This window comes from Desmodus rotundus, chromosome 4 (assembly GCF_022682495.2).
Source record: "Desmodus rotundus isolate HL8 chromosome 4, HLdesRot8A.1, whole genome shotgun sequence".
NCBI classification, from domain to species: Eukaryota; Metazoa; Chordata; class Mammalia; order Chiroptera; family Phyllostomidae; genus Desmodus; species Desmodus rotundus.
In genome coordinates, this window is record NC_071390.1 from 76,880,650 (window position 1) to 76,901,190 (window position 20,541).

The window sequence follows — 20,541 nt, forward strand, 5'->3', positions numbered from 1 at the left end:
AAGATGAAGTACATTTCATCAAGTAAGAGATATAAAGCAGTTGCATTTTACCCAGTTGATCTTTCTGAAAAAATAATTCAGGAACAATGGAGTAGTACACAGAAAGTAATGGTGAAGAATGTGAAATTTATTCTTATATCATTTGATGTCCTTAAAGTATATTAATAGATGTGAGAAGCATAAAAACTAGAAGCTTGAAACCCACAGGAATTGAAAGCAAATTATAAAAAGCAGTAAGATGTGGATAAAGAGACTTCACTCCATATTAACTTTATCAGATTAATAACCCCCACAAAAGGGTGGACTCAGTGGGTGCCTGAGCCCACGAGGTGGGCTCCTGAACAACAGATCCTTCATTGTTGTCACAGCCAGTCCTTGCAGCAGATCAGCCTGGGAGTAATTCCACTCTTCCAACCTGCCAACAGCAATCAAGGCTCAACTACTACCGCAGGGTGCACACAACCCACACAGGGGCACACCTGGAGCACTCAGCTCAGGTGACTGGGAAAGCTGTGCCACTGGGCCCTAGAGAACACCTACTGCCTAAGACCACTCTACCAGACCAGTAGACATAGCAGCTGTCCCTAATACACAGAAACAAACACAGGGAGGCTGCCAAAATGAGTGGACAAAGAAACATGGTTCAAATGAAGGGAAGAAACAAAACCCCAGAAAAAGACCTAAAGAAAATGGAAACAACAATCTACCAGATGGAGAGTTCAAAACACTAGTTATAAGGATGCTCAGTGAACTTAGGGAAAAGAACTGTGATTTAAAAATTAAAAAAAAAAAGTTAAGATGATACTACATTCACACAATAGAATAAAATGGAACTCTTAGGACAAAAGAAGTTGGCGTGTATCTGCTAATATGAAACAATTTCCAATATATCGTTTCATGAAAAAGTAAGGTACAAACAGTATACAGCATTCTTCTATCTGTGGGGGGCAGTGGATATTTAATTATATATCCTATAATTACACACACAAGTGTTGGGGATAATTTGTAGATACGTGGAATTTGTCTGGAAGTAAATATAAAAGAAGAGTGACTGTCTCTGAGGAAGGGATAAAAATGTAGGGGAGATTTTTATTGTCTTTTGTTTCCTTAAAATTTGCATTATGTACACATGTATTTTTAAAAACTAGCTAGTTAAATGAGTGTCTCAAAGGAGACCTTAAGATACTGCTGGTATTGTGTCACATCTACAATAAAGAAAACCATATTGTTGCTATCAAAAAGAAAAAGCTAAATCAAACTTCTCTTCTGAAGCAATCAAGTCTTGTACTATGATCTTAACAAAAATGCACCAATTTAGCATGTCTTGATAATAAAGGAAGTGAATGAAGATGGATGACATAACTAGAAGGCAGAGAGTCATTTTAGATATGCTTTAGGAGATTATTTTTTCTAATCGAGGATCTCAATTTTTTTCTACACTAACAGTATTGCATTGGACACTAATCAAGCATATCCAATCGAGAATATGTAGAAGTACAGGGTATTTGCAAGGTTTCCATATAAATTTACAATCTTGGAGAATGTATGAAAAGCAAAATATATGTAAAACTGTGTTCAGTGGAAAATAGAAAAGATTTCTTCAGGGTATATATAAAAACGTCCCTACTAAAGGAATGCTAGCAGATTGGCAAATAAAATTAAAAGATCAAATATACCTTTGAACTTGGATCTGCTGAAATGTTATATTAATAGTATGAACAGTCTTCTATCGTGCTGCCCTACCTAGAACATGAATTCAACACTGTCTGCCCTCTAAACCACTCTGACCAAGTCCACACTTTATCCCCTTCCTGTCCACACACTGCCATTCTCACGGGGCTGAAAGGAGGGGAATATCCCGGTGGATGCAAACCAGTGAGCCAGCTGCTGTAAGCACAGAGGGATGATGAAGGCATGATGATTGCTTTGTAATAATTTACATGCTAGATATAGGTACACAAGTAGCTACAAAATAAAGCAGAAGAACACACACACACACACCAAAGAAAAGGGTGCCATACTTAAAAAAACTTTATTCTTTAAAAGACTGATAAATGCCCAAGAATCCACTTCTTTATAATCAAAAGAAGAAAACAAGGTGAAATAATACCAAAAAAAGGTCTTTAGGTGAATGTGTTCATGAACACTTACTAGAACTAGTCTTCAGTCACTTTAAAGCTTCTGTTGAAAGCAGAATTATTAGAAATTCCTAAAATAGTTCAAGAATAGGAAACTGTCATATAATTTCAAGACTGAAAATTACATCTAATATTCACAAATTCCATCAATTAATGCAATCACCCTGGAAGTCATTGTTCAGATCCTTTATGGATAGGTCTAGAACATAGGTAAACATAAAGTAAAATCATGAAGAAGAGTAGAAAACAGCAGTGAGAGAGAGCACATGAGAGAAAATAAAACTATCCAATGTTTCAGTACCTGATCAAAAATTTAGATTGATAAGCATTGAAGTTACTATTATGAAAATTCCTTTTAATTGTATGGTGAAATAAATAGAATTATATAATAATGACTAGAGTTTACTTTTGCAAATATTGCTCCATTTGGCTCACCTAAATAGAAAGCAGTTTCAAAGAAATATTTACTAATGAAGTGGTTTGTCCCACACTGTTCATTACTTTACCTCCCAAAGCAGTTAAATCGAAACGAGCATCCCATGAATGCTGCTGGCTCCCTGCCATGACTGGTCACTGATCACAGAAGATAAGAACATCATAACAGAGTAAAAGAAGTGGTATTTTTTCACACTATGATACTAAAATATATCTATATCATGATAGATAGAACAGTGGCCCCCGAAGATGCCCCATCCTAATTCCTAGAACCTGTTATGGTACCCAACATAGCTAAAAGGACTTTACATGTGTTAAGGTAAAGACTTGGACATGAGATTATCTTAGATTATCTAAGTAGGCCCAACATAATCACATGAGGGGTGGGGAAGGGAAGGGAGAAAAAGCGGGGGGGCGGGGGGGGCGAGGGGAACAGAGAACTGGGAAAGGGGGAAGGGGAAGGGAAAGGACGGGAAGGGAAGGCATGGACTACAGAAGGGTCTCAGAGATGTACCCCTGTTGGCCTGGGCCACAAGCCAGGAACACAGGCAGCCTCCAAAGGCTGGACAAGAGCAAAAGGATGTTCCCCTGGAGCCTCCAGAAGGAACACAGCCCTGCCAGCCCCTGGATTTCAGCTCACTGAGATCCACAAAGGATGATGAAAACTTTCAACAACTTCTGGGACGTTGAAAACTTGTAATGAATGCAGATAGAAAGGCACGCCATCCTGCAGGTGCAGTGTGTGACAGTACTGAAGAATGGTCAATGCCTTGGATGTATGAGACCAAGAGAGAGAAATAGTAGGAGGGGTTATGGAAACATTCTCTGTTTCCTGGAGTTATGAAAATTCTAGATTCACTTAAGTGCTGCCAAATGCCAATATGAAGAAAGTATTTAAAGGTAGCATCAAATTTAAGTCATAGAAAGAGCTCCATAAAAATGATATATTTGTCCCTGGCCAGGTAACTCAGTTGCTTAGGGCACTGTTCTAATATGCCATGGTTGGTTAAAGCAACTAGTGAATGCATCAAAAAGTGAAACAACAAATCGATGCCTGTCTCTCAAATCAACAAATAAAGTTTTTTATTTATTATTTTATTTTCTTGTTGTTCAAGTACAGTTTCTGCCTTTTCCCCCCACCCCAGCCCAACCCCCAGCCCTCCCCACCTCCCTCCGGTTTCCACTCCCCTGTTATTGTCCACTATAATTTTAACAAATAAAATTTTTAATTAAAAAAATTATTAAGTGCCTGTGAAAAGGCACTACCAACTCCTTTTTCAAATGTGTTCCTCAAGCGCGCGCACCCTAACGTGCACTTACACACTCACGAGGCACACTGTGTGGGAACACACTTCAGCGCCCAGCGCCCAGAGTCCTTGTTTTTACTCCTTACCTGAGAATATGGTTATCGGTTTTGAAGAGGGAGAGACACAGAGAAACACTGATGTGAGAGGGAAACGGCGGCTGGTTGCCTCCCATATCAGCCCCAGCCAGGGACCAGACCTGCAACCTAGGTATGTGTCCTGACCAAGAATCAAATCCGCAGCCTTCTGATGCACTGGGCAACGCTCCAACCAATTAAGCAACCCAGCCTGGGTGCACCAGATTCTTTATTAAGGAGAACTATTTGCTAATATGTAGGCAGTAAACTGGTAAGCGATAATTAATACATTTTAAGTCAATACAAATAAATTTAGAAACTAAAAGGGGCATAATGCATATACTGATTTAGACTTGATATTTTTGTTTAAAATGTGGCCTCATGAAGATTACTAATTGTCAGTGACAGGGAAAAGTCAGAAGGGGATGAATCAGAGTCACATTTACCAAGCCCCTTGTGCCTTTTCTGTTGCTTCCTCTAGGGTCAAGGGTAGCCGATCCACAGCCCACAGGCCACACACAGCCCACAATGGCTGTGAATGCAGCCCAACACACAATCATAAATTTACTTAAAGCATTATGGGATGCTTTTGTGATTATGTGTCACAAAGTATTTAATGTATGGCCCAAGACAACTCTTCTTCTTCCAGCATGGCCCAGAGATGCCAAAAGGTTGGACACGCCCATTGTAGGTCCTTCCCCATTTGGGACTGACACAATGATTCTGAGGTATGAAGCTCATTTCCAGCTGGGTCCTAGAGCCAAGCAGGAACACACAAAACTGGGAATGCAAAGCCATTTCCGACACTGAAACCAATGAAAAAATAAATACGCAAACACAGTCTCAGGAAGTTAACAGGAGATGTGTAACAAGTGCAGCAAGAAGAGAAGATTTTTCTCTGCTAGGCTCTCATGCTGACAAAATCATCCACAATATGTGTCTCTCTGTGACACGCACTAATAGAAAAAAGAACTTAAATACCAGGTTAGAATGGAAGATGAAAATGAAAAAGAAATCTGTTTACAATCTAATCTTGTCTACTGAAACATTTTCATACAACTACTTTCTCTACGTCATAATTTGGAAATGGGCTTTCTGGCTTTGGTTTAAATTGTACGTTTAGTAATATAGTCATAGCTACATTACCATTAAAAATTTTCAAGCAACTCCTTCTGCATTTGATAAGAGACTATAATTGGACAAGTAAAGTATAATCCCCTACAAAAGCAAGAGTTCAAGGCAACATCTCAGGGTCAAGTGCAACCTAACAGCCAAAAACAAAAAAAAGTTAGGAAGAGAAAAGTGACTGGCCATGGGGACATCTTTGGGGTCAGAGAGGGATGAATCTGTAAAGCTGCCCTTCCAAAGGGTTCGGCAAGTTTTGAATGATACAGAGAGCTCTGTGTACCAGGAGTCCAGTTCCACATGGTTTGGGCTTAATTTCAAAGGCAACTTACAGTGGAGCCTGTAACTCGTCCCACCCCAAAGTGCCCATGTCAAGGGTGGGGAGATTCTGCACAGGTGACACGAGGAATCCCCTATAAGCAAGCCACTCCAGATGAATACACTGTCCCAGGACCACCTAACCACAGTCCCGAGCCCATCTGATTACATGGGGCAGATAATGAAAAAAAGAAATACTCTTCCACCCAATGGACTGACAGTCACCATTATTAAGTGTAAAATACTAAATACATTATGTGTGAAGGTTTTTAAAAATTAAGTGCTTCACAAAGATGTAATTAAATAATGTAAGGGGCAAATGCTTATTCCACTGAAGCATAACTCGGAAATACTGATGCCACACAGGAACTGCTTTGACCCTACGTCAAGTGTCTGGAAATGCCACAAAGAAACCAAACGAGGATCCTGACATACAGTAAGTATTCACAGATTTTTGGCAATAACTCCCCTTGTCTTGACAACGAAGACATGAGCTGTTGTTATGCCTTAAGCACAGACTGCTGGTTTGCTGCATTCAGCCTCAAGTTCCCAGCGGTAAAAATAAAGGAGGTGGACCTGGGCGTTTCCTAAGGGACTGCTGTATCTACAAAGATATGAAAAGCTTTTCCAAATGTCTCGTATGCAATACAGTACACTAAACGCCTCAGTGAGGAGCAGCCATGTCCATGTCTAAACTTTCATGTGCTTGGGGAAAGAGACGCAGACATAAATGACACAGCACACTGAAAAAGACTACAACGTCACGTCAGAGTGTTCCAACCTGAAGACCACAGATGAATGTTTCAGGCCAATGAAGCAAGTGATTGCTTATGTTTTATTAGTGTGTTTTAAAATCTAATATTACATGTATTCTAATATAGGGAAAATATGTTTTGTTTACTTTTTTATGGATGAAACATGTGAAAAGGCAGGTTTAAAAATAATTTTACAACCAAAGTCACCATACATTGATTGCTGGTTATTTAATTGGAAAACTGAAGGATAAAATGTTTCTTTGTGATACCAAATATCAATGCATAGAAGATTTTATGGATAGTATTTACATGTGATCCTCTGGAACAAACACTCAGTTCGTAGACAGTGTGCCTGCTGCTGACTGCTGTCTCCTGACTGCCTGTCTCATCTGCCAAATTGCTCATTAGGTTTGGCAGTTTTCACCTGCGCCTCCAGTTTATATTTCAGCAGGGAATAAACATCAGTCTGCTTCTACCATCTTCTGCAGTGAGCTTCCAACCCTCCCCCAGGAGCACAGTTCCCACCCTCTGCAATCCTCAAACACACTCACCTGTGTACATACCATTATTTTTAAAGCGTCAATTCATCTTCCTGCTTTGAAAGCTTAAATAAAGCAAAAAATATAACAAAGTATGCAAAGTAAGTCCCATATTACAACACTAAGTGGGCTAACCAGTAATTCACTCAATTTATAATTCAAAAGAAGAATACAATCTGAATTTAATTTTAAAATGTTCATTTCAGGGAGTATTTCTAAGTAGGGCACAAGTGACGAGAGAGCAGAGAAGAGGATTACTCTGCCAGTTGGATCTGACCCATCCAACCTTTATCACAGGTCTGAAAGGAAAGTCCTCCAGTTTATAAACAAACAATAGAGGCAAGGTGGAAACCAGAACAAAGAGGCAGCTGAGAGTACCACTCTGCTCTCTGCCTTTGCCTGCTTCCACTGGGCCCTCACAGTGAGCACTCTGACATTCAGAGGCAGACTGATACACATAACTCACAAAATAAAAATTACAAAAGAGCCACTTTGTGGGCAAAAAAGCACCAAAGATATAAAACAAAATGTCTGAACCCCCATAAAACAACCTCTGATGGAACACTGTTTTTCATTTTGCAGAAGTAAAATATTCACCACCAACCCTGCAATTAGCTAGAAAATTACAATAATTACAGCAATTTTGTATCCCATCTCCAATCCAATTAATAGATATATGACCTTGTCAACATGTAATAATCAGATTGCATCTACAACAAAACTGGATGAGTTTTATATGCTGAAAAGAACTTGCACAGTAAGAAGGTAATTATTTGAAACACTGAGAATACCATTTGTATGCCATGCTCCACTTCACAAGTTAAAAGGAAATACAATAGGAATACTATTTCTATTTTCAATATATATTTAAATCAAATCCAGAAAATATTATTATAATACCAGTTAATGTTAAGAGGATAGATCTCAAAACCAAAGATCTTGGATATCCTATCAAGACAAAATCAATCTGCACATTGTTGGTTAAGAAAAATAATAGAGAGATAAAGAAAGGGAAAGGGTGCTCACTTTGTAACACAACCCTCTATAACAATTATTGATACCTCTTTAAGTTCTAAAAGTTAGAAAGCTAGTAAATCTTACCATTAGTTAAATAGCACCATTTAAGGAAAATTTTGCCCATAATTGGTAAAAATTAACAGGAACTTTAAGATAGCTAAATAGTCAAAACACAATAAATCAGATACTTCATTCCTCAAAATTTTTATAGCATTACTATTTCCAGAAATTTCACCACCCCTAAGGGCATATGCCACTTCCAAAGGAATCTTGAGTCTGCAGTCTGGATCTTCCAGAGGAAACATTAAATAATCAGAATTCTGGGGATGAAAGGAACCTGGCCACTGTTCCAAGGCAAGGTTACCCCAAAATGTCTGACCTCTGTAAAAAGACCTTGAGAATTAAAAAGAAAAAAAACTGAGTGAAAAAAAATCAATAGACTTGGACTCAATGATTTACACAGGAAATGTGTACACTGAGCACATCAGGTTTCTCTAAGTCTGGATTTGTGAACACTGAAAATGGAGACAGTTAAACGTATAATCACAGAATTGTATCATTAGAGAAAAATGGCTTCATTTGACTATGCCCCAGCAGTATGTCCAGTGCAAGAACACATGTCCTAGTTATTTGGGTTCTGTAACTTCTCAGCTCTTTCAAGTATCAGTAAGAAGAGAGTCTGCACTCAAGAGGCATTATCTTCATCACCATTCTCCAACTTTCTGTTAATCTAGTGCTTACCACGCATCAGGCAATGTATCAGAGCCTACACACCTCCTTCACTATTCACAACCATTATGAGGTGGGTGCTTAGAGATTAAAGAATTCAGACTCTGAAAGATTACTAATCTTGCCCAGGTGTTCGGTTGATGTGACATCACTAGCACTTTTTCTGAACCACGAATACTCTATACTACCATCCTAGAAAGAGCGGCTACATAGTAAACTCATATTAAAAAGCATAAAGTCAAACACACTCCTACTCCCAAATTATAAAAAGTCTAGTTGAAAAATAAGAACATTTAGGTAGGCATGGAAGTTTAGGGATCTGATGTCAAAACCTTCACCTTCCACAAGCATCTTTCCCTAAACTGGATTTACTGGCCTAAAAACAAAGGGATCAGGTAAAATGCTGGCTCCACCTCTCCATTTCTCCATGACGGAGAGGTGGCCCGCAGCCAGGGCCCACAGTGCTCTAAGAGGCCCAAATGTTTTAATTTCTTTTAAAAGCAGAAGGGAAAGCCCTGGCCTTCAATACAGTGGCCTTGATGTCGCAGATGCAGAAAACAAATCCTTTTGCCACTCAGCTAGTTTCCAGTTCATTCCTTACAACACAAGGCAAGGAAGACAAGCCAGTTAGTTGTATGTTCTCTGATACAGGAATAAAAATAATTTTTGATGAAAGATCACTAATTGATGCTTCACATCCCCCTTGGTGGGAGTTAGAAGAAATGTCCAGTATTGCTATAACAAAACCCCGACTCCTTCCTTTTACTTATTACTATAAACAAAATTTCTCAGATAACAACTTCTTATCCTAGAAATATTTAAGATATTTTACTAGGTAGGGATACTTAGGGGAGAAAGGTCATCTTAAAGAGAAATATTTAAAATAAAAATATTTTTTATAACTTATAAAGAAAAAGTCCAGCCATTGTTAATATAACAAGAATAGTTTGTGTCACACTTGACGTGACCTGACAGCCAAGGAGAGTGGACTGCAATGCGCATGCATGAATAATGGTGACCGCACTGTACTAGTCAGCGGGAGTAGATGCCCTCGAGTGAGCATGTGCACTGTGTGGCCTTTGTATTCAAAATGACTGAGCGAGTAGGGCAACCCTGCACCAGATTTTCCACTAAGCTGGAATATTCCTCCATGTAAACTATTTGGATGATTCAGAGGGCCACAGCTGTGGGCACCTGGTGATCGGCAGCTTCATCACAACAATGTACCTGCTCATGCATCATGCATCATTCTTCATGCAGAGCTTCTGGAAAAGCATCAAATCACCCAGGTGACTCAGCCCCCGAGAGTCCAGATTTGGTGCCCTGTGACTTCCGGCTTTTCCCAAAACTACAATCACCTTTGAAAGGGAAGAGATTTCAGATTGTCGATGAGATTCAAGAAAATACGACAGGGCAGCTGATGGCGACTGGGAGAACTGTGTGAGGTCCCAAGGTGCCTACTTTGAGGGGACTGAGGTGTCAGTGTCCTACATACAATGTTTCTCGTATCTTCTTTTAGATAATGTCTAAAAGACATTTACTCTAACTTTCATTTATTCTAACTTCTTTAGAGTAAATGCCTCTATCTTTCATATTACATGCTGGAAACTTTCTCAACAGACCTCACATAACTAGACAATGCTCAACCTACGTAAATAACAGAAATTAGACCCGCAATCTGGAGAAACCAGCCCAGGAAGCCAGCCTGCCACCTAGAGTAACCAGTTCAGGAAGTTAGACTATTATCTGTAGCAACCAGTTCAGAAAGCCAAACAATAACTCTGTAACAATCAGCTGAAAATAGCCAGGACCTGATTTATAACCGACAGATTCCCTAATTTCTGACCCTTCTTCTAAATTAGGAAAAACCAGAAAAAGTGAAATACGCACCCTTATCCAATCACATAGGATACTCCACCTTCTAGGCAGCCCGCTTACAACTACTCCACGCCAACAGCTTCCAATCAGGGCATAACTGAAGCCTCCCCCTTTACTGACTAAAAAGCTTTCCCACTCCTCTGCCTGCCTCGGAGCCTCTGCCAAATGCAAGTGGCTGGTCCCCTTGCTATGGAAAACTCTGAATAAATAGCTTGTTTTCCTTTGAATGGTATTAATTTACGTTCACATTAATAAGCAAAAAATGTTGTACGGTATATACTTATGCTATTTTCGTTATTTATAAACTAACAATGATCATACAGTACATTTACATTTACAGAAAATTTAGAGAGTTAAAAATTTTAATGTATTTTCTCTGTTTCATACAAATATAAAAAGATGGCCAATAAAAGATACTCAAACTTAAAAACATATTAGATTAAAATAATGAGTTATATGAAAAGGAAAAAAATTCCAAGAGGAAAAAGTAAGTAAACTTTCAAACTGTTAAAGAGATTTATATGCATGTGTTTCCTTAAAAAAACATTTTATTAAGAATAATTTTAAAAACATAAAGTAGACAGAATAATGTACTAACTCCCCCTGAAACCATTAAACTACCCATTCACCACTTCCACAGCCTTTATTTGAAGCAAATGCCAAACATATGATTTCTACCACACACATTTCATTACATATTACTGAAATATAATACTCTTTAGAAAATAACTTCAATAACATTATCACACCAGAAGAAATAATTCCTTAATTGCAAATACCCAGTCAGCGTACAACTTACCGATCAGCATATAAATGTCATTGTTTAAAGTTTTATTTAAGTGGGTATTTAAACAAGATCCACACATTATCACTGGATGTTCTATCTCCTAAGTATCTATTAATCTGTAAGTTCCCTTTCTGTCTGTTTTCCCCACCTTGCAATTGATCTACTCAAGAACCTGAGTCATTTGTATTCTCCAACTTCCACGGTCTTGATGTGGCCGACTGCATCCCCACTGTGACAATGTGCTTCCCAGAGCTCTGTATTCCCTCCCTATACATTGGTGGTTGGGTCTGGATGTCTCATGAGATCTTTATGTCTTCTGTCAAGACCACTTTCTAAGAAGTGCTGTACTCCTCCATCAGCAGGGGCACAATGCATGGTGGACTAATATTACATTTACTAATGTAATATTACATTTTACATTAGCAGTCGTTGACTATCAAGGCCTCGGTCCACTATTTCAAGAGGGGTTGCAAAAGAGTGATATTCTAAATCTACCATTACTTTTTCACTTATTAGCTGGAATTCTTCTGTAAAAAGAAACTTTCATCTACTATTTGATTGCCCATTAATAGCATTGATAAAGGAAATACAGGATAGATACTGATTTTATCCGTTTTCCAATAACAAGTTGGTTCACGACTTGTTATTTATCATTATGTTATTTATTATCAAATGTAATTATTAAATTTATTATCATTATGAATGTATGAACTTACTGCCCTTACTATCTTCATTGATGTTCCAGTTGTCCGTCATGGGCCAGTGCGAGCCTCGAGTTGAGCACAGGGGCCTGTATGTAAACTCTAGTCACCACTCACAGCTTCCCTACTGTCTAGTACAACAGATAATCCAGGACCATCTATCTCATACATTCCGTGCCTAGACCTGAATTCAAACATTTTCCAAGGAGTTCTGACCCCTTTTAACGAAAAATGCTATTTCCAGAGCTCAGTCTAGACATGAGATGCTCAGTTGGTTCTAGATATTCTCACTGAACACATGCAGGGTTTTTCCTTCCTTCTTCCTTACTTATTTGTGGTGTGTGTGTTAGTGTGTGAAATAAAATATACGAGGACTCACTAAGATATGTCCTATTCAAATTGAGGCTTATAATACTTTCATTTATTTTCCTCTAACTTATATTTCGTCTCTTTTTTTCTATACTAAGGTTCCTGGGTCCTCAACAGTCACAAAAGTAACATAATTAGAACATTATTCTAATTCCTCATTTCATATACTCCATCTGACAGTACCAACAACACCAACACCACCACCAACAAAGAGTTTGGTTGGCAGTTCTTTGTTCCATCTCTTCTTGGTTGTATGAATTAGGATGTTTTACGCTTCCTTGAAAGGTACTCTTGGATGACGGAGCCATCAACTGAACTGAGCTATTAATTTACATTAGCTGTGTCATATTTTTATTTCAATAATTAAGATTTATGTAATTATTAAGTATTAGGAATTTTATTTTTAAAATGAAAATGTAATGATCTTGTAATTATGAAAACTATCATATGGTTCCAATATGAAATGTACAAAAGAAGGAATTATAAGTCTAGCTTCTACCCCACTTCCTCCATCCTATGCCTTTCTTTCCCCACAGGTACCTACTTTTTATGTAAAATAGGTTAATGTTAAAATAGGTAGCCTGTTTTATTTCTTCAACATAAGCTTTTATATAAGTGGTCTTTCATCATGTGGTATACTTTATTTAGTTTCTCAATTTTTAAAAATCTTTTATATTTAAGAAAATTTCTTTTTTGTTCTATTAATTTACATTTATACTACTATTTTTGTACAACATTAACAAATCAACAAACAACAAGTGCTCGCAAGGGTGTGGAGAAAAGGTAACCCATAATTCCCTCTGTTTTGTAGTTATGGTCTACTGGCTGCCTACTATGAGCTAAGTTGTTACCAGCCCTTCAGGTTTAAGGGTATTATTCAGGACATTAGCTGCTCTTAGGTAAATGCTATTTTGACTTTAAAGACAATGACAATTCAGGGTTCTCCACCCCACCCTACTACACTTTGAGCGGGACATTTCTTGCATATGGAGGAGACGACCTGTGCCTTGCAGGATATTTTAACAACATCCATGGCCTCAATCAGCTGATAACAGCATCCCTCAACTTCATCAGCTGGGACAACCAAAAACACCTGCAAGCATCAGCAAATGTCCCTCGGGAAAAATAACAGTCCCAGTTGAAAGCTACGCATTTAACTAACTTTGTATCTACTATAAGAAACCTCAAGGAAAAATTAGAGACAAGATCCTAGGCTTTATCTTATTACCAAAACTTAATATCCACTCTACAGAGAAAAAAAATTGTGTACTTTTCTATCAATTTCTTATGGAGGAAAGGGAGTAAATGAATTCATTCACAGATTTTTTGAGGAAATTCCATACTGTTTTCCACAGTGTCTGCAACAGTCTGCATTCTCACCAACACTGCACTAAGGTTACCTTTCCTGCACACCCTTGGGAGCACTTGTTGTTTGTTGATTTGTTAATGATGGCCATTCTGACCCGTGTGAAGTGGTGTCTCACTGTGTAGCACCCAAACATGTAACGAAATTCTTGGAGAACTTCAAGAACGATATCAACAGCAACACATTCATCCTGTAAGATTTTAAGACCCCATTGTCAACACTGGATAGATTTTTCCAAGCAAACAATCAACAAGGATATTGTGGCATTGAACAACACTCTAGACTGAAGGGACTTAATATATGTAGGAATTTTCACCCCAAAGAAACAAAGTATACATTCTTTTCAAATGCACATACAACACTGTCAAAGACAGACCATATGACAGGTCACAAAACAAACCTCAACAAATTCAAGAAAACTGAAATCCTATCAACCATTTTCTCGGATCAAAATGGACTGAAACGAGAAACCAACCTCAAGGAAAAAACTCAAAAATATTCAAATTCATAGAGACAGAATAACATGCTATTAAATAAGGAATGGGTTAACAATAAATCAAGGAAGAAATCAAACAGTTTCTATAAACAAATGAAAACAAACACACAACAGCTGAAAACATATGGGACACAGCAAAGCCAGTCCTGAGAGGGAAGTTCATAGCAATACAGGCCTATCTAAAAAAGATACAAAAATTTCACATGAACAAACTAACCCAACATCTACAAGAACTAGAGGAACAACAACAAACAAAGCCCAGAGCAAGGAGAAGGAAAGAAATAATCAATATCAGAGGAGAATTAAATAACATAGAGGCTACAAAAACAATCCAAAGGATCAATAAATCCAGGAGCCACTTCTTTGGAAAGATAAAAAAAAAAAAAATAGACAAGCAATTAACCAGACTCATCAAGAAAAAAAGAGAAAGAGGACCCAAATAAATAAAATCAGAAACAAAAATGCCGCAGAAATACAGAGGAATGTTTAAGGAATTACTATGAACAACTATATGCCAACTATATGCCAAATTTGACAACCTGAGTGAAATGGATACATTTCTAGAAACATACAATCTTCCAAAACTGAATCAAAAAGAAGCAGAAGGCCTGAAGAACCCAGTAACAACTGGTGAAATTGAAGCAGTAATTTTAAAACTCCTGGCACAAAAAAGCCCTGAACCAGACAGCTTCACAGGTGAATTTTACCAAACATTCAGGGAAGAGTTAACTCCTATCCCGTCCCAACCATTCCAAAACATGCAAGAAGAGGAAAGACTCCAAAACTCTTTTTATGAGGCCAGTATTACCCTAATTCCAAAACCAGGTAAAAACATAACAAAGAAAGAAAACTACAGGCCAATGTTGTGGATGAACATAGATGCTAAAATCCTCAACAAAATATTGGCAAACCGGGTACAGCAATACATTAAAAAGATAACACACCATGATCAAATGGGAATCATCCCAGGAATGCAAGGTTCATATAATATTCGCAAATCAATAAATGCAATATACCACATTAACAAAATGAAACTTAAAAATCACATGATCTTATCAATAGATGTTGAAAAGCATTTGATAAAAGTACAGTACCCATATGATAAAAACACTCAGCAAAGTACAGTACAGGAAGGCATACCACAACATACTAAAGGCCACATATGAGAGACCTATAGCCGACATCATGCTGAACAGGCAAAAACTGAAAGCTTTCCCCTTAAGATCAGGGACAAGACAAGGGTGTCCAATTTCACCACTTTTGTTCAATATAGTATTGAAGTCTTAGCCATAGCAATCAGATAAGAAAAATAAATAAATAAAAAGCATCCAAACTGGAAAGGAAGAAGTAAAACTGTCATTATTTGAAACTGACATAATAGTGTACATAGACAACCCTATATACTCCACCAAAAAACTATGACTTAATAAGTGAACTTGGCAAAATAGTGGGATACAAAGTCAATATTCAGAAATTAATGGCATTTTTGTACACCAACAATGAAATATTAAGAAACACAAATTAGGAAAACATTCCCATTCACTACACCAACAAACAAAATAAAGTACCTAGGAATAAACTTAACCAAGGAGGTAAAAGACCTGTACTTGGAAAACTACAGAATACTGAAAAAAGAAATTAAGGAAGATACAAATAAATGGAAGCACACACCATGTTCACGGACTGGAAAAACTGACATCATGAAAATGTCCATACTACCCAAAGCAAGATAAAAATTCAATGCAACTTGTATTAAAATAAAAATTACATACTTCACAGATTTAGAATAAATATTTCAAAATTTATATGCAACCAAGAATGACCCAATTGCCTCAGCAATCTTAAGAACAAAGGAGGAGAGATGACAACACCTCATATAAAACTATATTACAAGGCCACTGTAATCAAAACAGTCTGGTACTGGCATAAGAACAGACACATGAATCAGTGGAAAAGAATAGACAGCCCAGAAATAAACCAATTTCAATATGGTCAGTTAATATTCAACAAAGGGGTCAGAAGCACAAAATGGAGCAAAAATAGCCTCTTCAACAAATGGTGCTGGGAGATCTGACTGGTACATGCAAAAAAATTAAATTAGACCATCCACTTATACGATACACCAGAATAAACACCAAACAGATAAAAGACTGAAACATAAGCTGTGACACCATAAAAGCCCTAGGGGAACGCATAGGCAGGAAAATTTCAGATGTCCCACCCATCAATATTTTCACCAATATATCCTCTAGGGCAAGGGAAATAAGGGAAAGAATAAAAAAATGGGACTACATCAAATTAAAAACATTCTGCATGGCTAAAGAAATCATCAGCAAAATAAAAAGGAACCAATCATACGGGAAAACATATTTGCCAATGATACCTCGGACAAGGGTTTTATCTCCAAAATACATAAAGAACTCACACAACTCCACACCAGGAAAACAAACCACGCAATTAAAAAATGGGCATAGGACCTGAACAGACACTTCTCCAAGGAGGACATACAGAGGGCCCATAGGCATATGAAAGGATGGTCAACATCACTAGTGATCAGAGAGATGCAAATTAAAACCACAATGAGATACCACTTCACACCAGTCAGAACAGCCATCATAAACAAATCAACAAACAACAAGTGCTGGTGAGGATGTACGGAAAAGGGCACCCTGAGGCACTGTTGGTGAGAATGCAGACTGGCGTGGCCACTGTGGATAACAGAATGGAATTTCCTCAAAAAATGAAAAATGCAACTGCCTTTTGAGCCAACAATTCCATTGCTGTGATTATACCCTACAAATCCTGAAACACCAATCCAAAAGAACCTATGCACCCCAATGTTCATAGCAGCACAATTCACAATAGCCAAGTGCTGGAAACAGCCTAAGTGCCCATCAGTAAATGAGTGAATCAAAAAACTGTGGTGCGCTTACACAATGGAATACTATGCAGCAGAAAGAAAGAAGGAATTCCTACCTTCAGGACAGTGTAGATGGAACTGGAGAGTATTATGCTAAGTGAAATAAGCCAGGTGGTAAAAGACAAACACCATATGATCTCACCTATAAGAGGAACACAAGGAACAAAACAAAGAAACGAGCAAGATAGAACCAGAGGCATGGAAACAAAAAACAGACTCACAGGGACCAGAGGGGAGGGGGGAGGGGGATAACAGGGAAAAACAGGGAAGGGACTAGTCAAGGAACACGGGTAAAGGACTCCTGGTAATAGACAACAGGGTGGGGAATGACTGTGGGAGTGGGGTGGGGTGGGGCAGGGGAGAGCAACTGGGGAAAACTGGAACATCTATAACAAAACAACAATTAAAAAAAAAGACACTGCTGAAAGTACAATGTAACATTTCTAAATAGCATATCGCATAGTAATCAAAAGGTATTTTATCAAAGTTACTTTAAAATATATTTATTTGTACATGTGCACAAACAAATGTAAATCTCCTGGATATTAGGAAATGTTCAACTAAAACATCTCTAATGTCTGATCCCACGCCAAGCTTCACTGCACCTAGCTCTCACTCATAATTTTTTCTTGTCCTGATGATAGCAAGCAATTTTAGGAAGTGGTGACCACTGGCTTGTGTCCATATATGATCTTATAGGGCATTCCTTATACGTCCCATCAAGCAAGTGTGCTTTCTCAATGCTTTTTGTCTCTACATGGCACACTTCTGTGGCTTCTAATGCATCATCTCATTTGGTAACTGCTACCTAAACTGATGTTCTTTCCTCTCCTCCTCACATATACCTTCGAGGGACAGTGCAAGAAGAAACAGTTCCTGCACATGTGGAAGTAAACTAGCAAAATGCTATAGATGCTACCAATGCAAAAAACAGAAATAAAGATGCGTTATAGGAGAAACTATGTATTCCAAATATTATCTACCTATATTCTATATATTACCTTTATATATTATAGATACATTATATTATTATCTATCTATATATGAAGATCTACCTAAGAGTATCACTAAAACAGCAGAAGACTAAATTATCCACTTCAAAAAGAATTTCTTGAAATGAACATTCTTACTCTTAACAACAGCTCAGTTATAAGATCATACAATTACAAAAACCAAATTTGATTTCCAGCAAACTTCCTTACTTTTCTGAGTAAATCTTCTAAGAATGGCTCACAGAAATTTTCAAGGAAGTATACTGGAACTTGAGTAGTCCCTACGCATTTTCTTTCCTTGAAATGGTATCTCACAGCATCTCTTCCAAATCCCTAAAGATAACGATGGCTCTGAGATATCTTCTGCTCTCCAGATAAAGTTTAATTAATGGCTGTAACCATGCTGATTGGCAATCAAAGATGCTATGTTTTATTTTAATGTAAAGCCCTTTGATTATTTCTATATTCAGATGAAATATATGGAAAAGAAAAATTCTTACCCTTATTTACCGTTAGTGAGCAATTTAAAGTCTATCAGTGTAAAGTAAGTCCAATCAATTAAAATGTAAAGAATCTTGCCTCTTTTGCAAAAGACATTAGCCTAGGTTCTAATCTTAATCAATTTTTGATAAAAACAGATAATGAATTGCATTCACAGAAGTATGGCTGGATATTAAAAGTTGGTGTCCCTGTAAATTAAGATGAAATGTGAACTGAAGAAAGAACTTTCACTTACTTGCACGAAGGACTGAAGGGGTGACCTCAATTTCACTTGTTGCTTGATAAGGCTGAAAGGCTGAAACATTGTTGGTGCCAAGCTCACTGCCAAATATCTCTGGACTCTGGGTGCCTGTGGAGCTGGCACTGGTGCCATCACCTCCGTGATGTGGGTCTTGCTCATCAAACACTGCTACCAGCTAGGAAAAAAAGGTAAATTTGCAATTATACACAAAGGCATTTAAAATTACTACTCTTAAACTCTATACCACACTTGACTTACATCAAAAGAGAAACAGTATTGATATTTATGCACTCAGGAATGTTATGTTTTAGAAAGCAAACCTTAAAGAAATGGTCTTTCTGTAAATACTGTTTTACTTTTTCATTTTAATGATATTTTATTGATTATGCTATCACAGTTATCCCAGTTTTTTTCCCTTTGTCCCCCTCCAACCAACACCTCCCACTCCCTCAGCCAATCCCAACACCATTGCTCATTGTTCATGGGTCATGTGTATAAGTTCTTTTGGCTTCTCCATTTCCTAGAATGTACTTTACATCCCCATGGCTATTCTGTAACTACCTATTTGGACTACTTAATACCCTCACCTCTTCACCCATTCCCCCAAAATCCCCTCCCATCTGGCAACCATGAAAACATTCTCTGTATCCATGATTCTGTCTCTGTTCCTCTTGTTTGCTTAGTTTTTTAGATTCAGTTATTGACATTATGTATTACCATTTTATTGTTCATAGTTTTGATTTCTTCTTTTTCTTAAATAAGTCCCTGCAACATTTCATATAATAATCATTTGGTGATGATGAACTCCTTTAGTTTTTTCTTGTCTGGGAAGCATTTTATGTGCCCTTCCACCCTAAATGACAGCTTTGCAGGGTACAGCAATCTTGGCTATATGTCCCTGCTTTTCATGACTTTGAATATTTCTTGCCAATCCCTTCCAGCCTACAAAGTTTCTTTTCAGAAATCAGCTAACAGTCTTATGGGACCTCCCCTGTAGGTAACTAACTGCTTTTCTCTTGCTGCTTTTAAGATTCTCTCTTTATCTTTAACCTTTGGCATTTTAATTATGACATATATTTGAGTGGGCCTCTTTGGGTCCAATTTGTTTGGGACTCTCTGTGCTTCCTGGGCATGTCTATTTCCTTCACCAAATTAGGGAAGTTTTCTTTCATTATTTTTTCAACTAGATTTCCAATTTCTTGCTCTTTCTCTTTTCTTTCTGGCACCCCTATGAAGCAAATATTGGAATGCCCGACGTTGTCCCAGAAGCTATTTATCCTCTCAATTTTTTTGGATTCTTTTTTCTTCTTATTGTTCTGATTGGTTGTTTTTTGGTTCCTTATGTTCCAAATCATTGATGTGATTGTCAGCTTCATCTATTCTACTGTTGTTTCCACGTAAATTGTTCTTTTTTTTCAATTAGTGTATCCTTCGTTTCTGACTGGATCTTTTCTATGTTGTTGAAGTCCTCACTAGTTCCTTGACCATCCTTACAATCAGTGTTTTGAACTCTGCATCTGATAGATTGCTTATCTCCATTTTATTTAGTTCTTTCTCTGGAGTTTAGGTCTGTTCTTTCATCTGGGCTATGTTCTTTGTCTGCTCATTTTGGCAGCCTCCCCGTGTTTGTTTCTATGTATTGAGTAGAACTGCTATGATTCCTTGTCTTGGTAGTGTGGCCTAATATAGTAGGTGTCCTGTAGGGTCCAGTGGCACAGCCTCTCCTATCACCCAAGCTTGGTACTCAAGGTGTGCCCTCCGTGTAGGCTGTGTACACCCTCCTCTTGTAGTTGAGCCTTACTTGCTGTTGGTAGGTCAATGGGAGGGATTTACACAGGTCAGTCTGTTGCAAA

The 20,541-nt window shown here is 37.8% G+C and overlaps 1 protein-coding gene across 17 annotated transcripts in view; it reads right to left on the reverse strand.

Moving 5' to 3' along the window:
* Positions 1-20,541, reverse strand: part of PARD3 (par-3 family cell polarity regulator) — a 715,988-nt gene that overhangs the window by 437,272 nt on the left and 258,175 nt on the right. For all 17 annotated transcript variants that reach the window (XM_053922257.2, XM_053922260.2, XM_053922267.2 and 14 more), the window contains exon 3: positions 18,683-18,863. In XM_053922257.2, the coding sequence (XP_053778232.1) occupies positions 18,683-18,863 (181 nt within the window). The remainder of the gene's footprint in view (positions 1-18,682; positions 18,864-20,541) is intronic.